Source organism: Monopterus albus, unplaced genomic scaffold (assembly GCF_001952655.1).
Source record: "Monopterus albus unplaced genomic scaffold, M_albus_1.0 scaffold40.1, whole genome shotgun sequence".
Taxonomy (NCBI): Eukaryota; Metazoa; Chordata; class Actinopteri; order Synbranchiformes; family Synbranchidae; genus Monopterus; species Monopterus albus.
In genome coordinates this window covers 976,183-981,438 of record NW_018127920.1, presented here as the reverse complement: position 1 = coordinate 981,438, position 5,256 = coordinate 976,183, and the positions used below count along the sequence as shown (strand labels likewise).

The window sequence follows — 5,256 nt, the reverse complement described above, 5'->3', positions numbered from 1 at the left end:
TTTCCTGCTGTACATTTAAGTCTCGTGCTTTGCTTGAAACTGCTCTCAGCATTTATCCTTGATCACATAACAGAAGGTGAAAAAAGCATACAGTTTTCAGGATCAATGCTGCATAGTTTCAACTTTGGAAAATCAAATATAAAGTCTTTGCAAACCAACAGAGTGTAAAGGAGATTTAAAGTGTATGAAATATCACTTGTTTAACCACTCTAAAAATACACATCATTATGTCTGATCTCATCATCTTAGATGCAAGAACATATAACTTATATGAAACATTTTGTATGGAAGATACTGCACATTGTTTCCATGAGCAGGCAGTTTGAGGCATTTGACCCCCCAAAAAAGTGCACAAGTTAATTTCCTTAAAAGCAGTGGAAGTAAACATTAGAGGATGTATCCCAGGAGAAAGTAACTATAACCATAAAAAGCTGGATGATATGTTTGACCACTGAAGACGGTTTAAACACAAATCACACAAACAAAAACAAAACCAACGCAATAAATAACAGGATAAAACAATGAGAACATTCTGGAAATGTTACACCTATAGAGAAATAACACAGCTCCATAATAATCCATTAAGGATGGTGTTTTTACTGTTCAGTGAGACTCAAACAAAAACAAGAGACAAACTAGTGTATGGATTCAATGCAATCTTACAAAAGGCTTTATGAATGACAGAGATTCTGTTTGACCAATAAAATGTTAGGACAACGTTCTTAACTCCATTGGGCTTACAGAGAACATTAAGAACACTTAAAAATGGTTCAGGATGGATCGCGGCACAGGACTGCCTCATAGTAACCTTCATTAAGGCAACTGCAGAGAACATGAACAGAATTTGTAAGTAGCCTCTAAGGTGTGGCAGAGATAGGTGGGGAAGGAAGCAAAAGGATTGTTATGTTGTGCTAACAGGGCAGGAAGATAAAATCATGAAATCACCATTCACTGCCAAAGTAGCTTCAGGGGGTGACAAAGGCCAAGGACCATTGTTAGTTTCATACCAAGACTACATCCACACTAAGCCAGGTCGTTGTTAACATGCTGTGAAAATGACACGCATCCACATTAGGAATTCTGGAAACGTCCTCATCCACACTGATATGCAAGAAAACATGTCATGGTGGGATCAGAGTTCTCAAACTGTTTCTCAATCAGGTTGATCACTGTCAAACTGGTAATCAGGAGACTAATTCTGTGCAATAAGACATAAGAGTATGACATACAGTGTTAGTTACAGATCAAGTGTTCCACCTGAAAGCACCAGAAAGAAATGTTTACATATGTAACCACACATTTAGGAACAGAAAATGAATCACAAACAATTCAGTGACTAGACAGTGAAGGTACACCATCTTTTCCTTTCCCAGGCTGCAAAAAAAGAGGCTGTGTGTGATCGATTGTATGTTAACTGAAATTAAATAAAACGTTTCAGTTAACTTGAAATGTAATCCAATAACATAAAATGTGTTTTACGACACCTTCATTTTCTATATGAGAGGAGGTGAAAAGTTCTGCCTGTAAGTCCATGATGCTGCATTGGTTTTCCTCCACTATGTCAAAAACAAGTAGCTGTCACACCCGATGCTGATCTTTATTCCATAAAACACACTGTTGTGCTGTTACAGGGCTGATGTCATGGTCTAAACTTGACTGATAATGTAATCTGGTAAAGAGTGAGACAGACAGCCCAGTTACTCAGAATGACAAAGCTGTTCTTTCCTCTCCTGCTGTCCATCATTACTTACACTGTCTTCAGCCATATTTACACCTGCTACTCTAACTGAATTCATCGTCTGGACATCTGATCTGACCCACAGGCCTACTTACACTTACTTACACTGTCTTCAGCCATATTACCTGCTACTCTAACTGAATTCATCGCCTGGACATCTGATCTGACCCACAGGCCTTTAGATTGACACCTGGCATTAATAAGCATTCTCATAACCTCCATTCTGCCCACATTAGACCTGTCAAAAATACAGGGAGCGTCAGTCACTTTTCAATCACTTGTTCCAAGGGAAGACTTGCTATCTACAGCTCCTATAACAGCTACTGTCAGTGGTGTCTGAGCCAGCAAAGATCATGAACCAGTGGCTTGTTCACAGCTCATAAAAGCCACCCAATGCATTTCCGTTGCTCCTGTGGTGAAAAGTAGGTCAAAGTCTAACCAAAAATACAGCCTAATGACACCCCCTGTACTGTGTGACAGGCCATTATGACACCTCTGTGATCACTTTTTAAACTGTCAGTATGATGGCAGAGTTGACTTAAACTCATCTTCTTAACTTTGCTGCCACCTATTACACTTAAAACTGAGCCATTTTAAGATGTATCCACTTTGGAGACTGTTTCCAAAAGCTCAGTTTGTGCATAAAAACAATGCAGGCTTAGTGTGGCCAAAAGAGCAACAAAGACGGGGAAAGAGACACTGTAAAGTGGTTAGTGTGGACATAGCCTAAGAATGAAACAAGTTTAAGTGAAGTTTCCTTTGTTGCTAATGGGTGCAATTCTTAAATCAGCTTGCTCTGAATTCCTCTTCAGGGTTCACAATTAGACACAAAACCCAAAGATCTGCCCTTAATCATTTAAGCCAACATAAAGGAAAGACAGAGGGGACAATGGACACTGGTGTCTCTAAAGAGTCAGTTATCACTTTGAGCATGCTCTCAGTTATTACACTAACCACACATTCAGACAAAATAGAAACCTTATGTACAGTAGCTGATTCAGAGTGGATTACCTGCAGAGTGTATCAAATCAAACTAAACATTAAGCCCATATACTCAATCATGTAAAAGTACAAAGAGCCAATTTGTGGCTTAACCTATCATCTAATTATGTGTCACAGCTCAATACAGTACTGGCTGCAATGGAAGTGACAGCAGTAGTGCAGATGGGGAGAATCAATCAGAAGGAGCAGACAGGTACCAGAGTCCTTGTTATTTTACCTGGGCATTGTGAGGAGCCTTGTGTATGGCTTGGAGATGCTGCTTTTTGCACATACAAGTCAAGAAACCAGGAAGTTGGACCTGGTGAGTGACCACGTGCCCCACTGCTGTTCACTGACTCCATGTTCTCAGAAAACAGGAACTTTTATAGTTCTTCATAATCACAATCATCTCTTTTGATCAATCCTGCTCCTCCGCCCAGAAAGTTCTCCAGCTCATCCACTTCTGTCTTCTTGGTCCGGGATTTCTTTTTCTTTTTCTCTTTGTCATCTGCAGCAGCTTCGTCTTTTTCCTTTTTCTTGTGTTTGTGTTTCTTCTTGCTCTTGTCCTCCTCCTGAAAGCAGAGCGACACTGACTTTACTAACCTCTAAACACACTGCTTCTTTCAGTTCGGAATATGAACAACAACATTACCTCTTTGCTTTTCTTCTTCTTTTTCTTCTTTTCTTTAGAGAAGTGTTTGATTTCTTTCTCTGAAATAGCAGCAGATACATACGGTAGTCTTATGGTGGTCAAGAGTAAATGTAGTCCATTTTAAGCATGTTCAATAATTTCTTTTAATGACTCTAAACATCACAATCTCAAAGCAGATTTTCAACCATTTGGTGAAAACAATAAAAGTGTCTGCTTCAACTTGCAACAATTCAAAAAACGAGAGAAGGCAGAAAAGGCTCCAAAAACACATTCAAATCCAGGTATTACACTCCCAATGTAATCCTGAGTAGTAACGACCTCTCAATCTATTGTTCCATTAACTCAGAGACCACCACCAGTCAGTATGCAATACCAGAACAACCATTTCTTAGATCACAAAATCTAAGGCACTTTAAAACACCAAATGAAAGAGATATAATAAAAACATATAAGAATATAATGAGGGAATGTATGCTACATGGGAGCTGTATGTGCAATGATGGTTGGTAACATTATGTTGACAGTGTGAAAAAAAGGAAAACATCAACCAAAGATGATGCACTGGGACAATACAGCTTCCACACACTGGAGTTATCTACAGTCTATCTTCAAACAAAGTAGCGTTTGGAGGCATTTTGGATTTAATAACCAACCATCCATCCATTTTCCTCCGCTTATCCGGGACCGGGTGGCGGGGGCAGCAGTCTAACCTGCTTTGCTTTGCTTAGATTTAATAACCTAATAATGAATTTTACAGGACGTCAGTATTCCCTGTACAGAGTAATATAACTCCAGCATTACTGTTCGAGGTTGTGGTAAGTTGACTCTGAGCGGCCAGGCATGTAGGAGACAGACTCGAAAAAGACATCAGGTTTTCTCAAATCAGTCATTTATTTTAAACAAGTGCCAGCAAAGCACACATGCCAAACAAAATCACTAAACAAACTAAATGGTTTAACTTCAAAAAATCTGGACATTGCAAAACAGGTTCATGACACAAACAGTCTTTCAAGTCTCTGAAAGCGTCCTCACCCTCAGGTGTCCATCTAACCCGTACTGGGCTGACTTTACGAACCATATCAGTCAATACAGCCGATCTCCTCGAAAAATTGGGGATGAGCCGACGGTACCAGCCCACCAACCCCAGAAATGACCTTAGTCTCCTCTTGGTGTTAGGCAGTGGTGCAGCTGCAATCGCCTCCACCTTTCCGATCTGTGGTCGAATGCCTCCACCCCCAATCACATAACCCAGATACTGAACCTCAGGCTTAGCAATATGACATTTCTTCGCATTCATTACCAGACCAGCACTCTGAATGCGCTGAAACACATCCGTGAGATGTTGTACATGCTCCTTCCAAGTCCGGCTGAAGACAACAATGTCATCAATGTAAGCAGCTGCATAGTCCTCTGCTCCTCTCAGAACCTCGTCCACCAACCGCTGAAAGGTTGCTGGTGCTCCATGCAAGCCGAATGGCATCACTCGAAATCTGAACAGGCCACTGGGAACCCGAAATGTTGTTAAATCCTTTGAAGAGTCGGACAAAGGCACCTGCCAATACCCTTTACACAAGTCCAAAGTTGTCAGATAATTGGCCTTGCCCAAACGTTCAATCAGTTCATCCACCCTCGGCATTGGATAGGGGTCAAAAGCAGACACAGCATTCAATTTCGAGAAATTAACACAAAATCTTAGCTTGGGGTCATCCTTCTTAGGAACCAACACCACAGGACTGCACCATTCACTCCTAGAAGGCTCAATAATACCATTAGCCAGCATTTCATCCACCTCCTGTTTCAGTACAGGCACCAATCTTGCAGGGACTCGACAAGTGGTGTCTCTAATGGGCTGTTGTGTTGGAGCAAGCAGTCGAATCTCATGTAT

At 40.8% G+C, this 5,256-nt stretch overlaps 1 protein-coding gene across 5 annotated transcripts in view; it reads right to left on the bottom strand.

The window, feature by feature from the left end:
• Positions 1–6: 6 nt before the first annotated feature.
• rabl6b (RAB, member RAS oncogene family-like 6b) overlaps positions 7–5,256 on the bottom strand; it is a 24,181-nt gene continuing 18,931 nt past the window's right edge. For 4 of the 5 annotated variants that reach the window (XM_020599156.1, XM_020599155.1, XM_020599157.1 and 1 more), the window contains 2 exons: positions 3,372–3,430; positions 1,834–3,291 (listed from right to left, as the gene is read on the bottom strand). In XM_020599156.1, the coding sequence (XP_020454812.1) occupies positions 3,103–3,291; positions 3,372–3,430 (248 nt within the window). In that variant the 3' untranslated portion in view covers positions 1,834–3,102. Of the gene's footprint in view, positions 1,775–1,833; positions 3,292–3,371; positions 3,431–5,256 lie in introns of those variants that run through there. The other variant, XR_002274863.1, reaches the window with a different exon arrangement.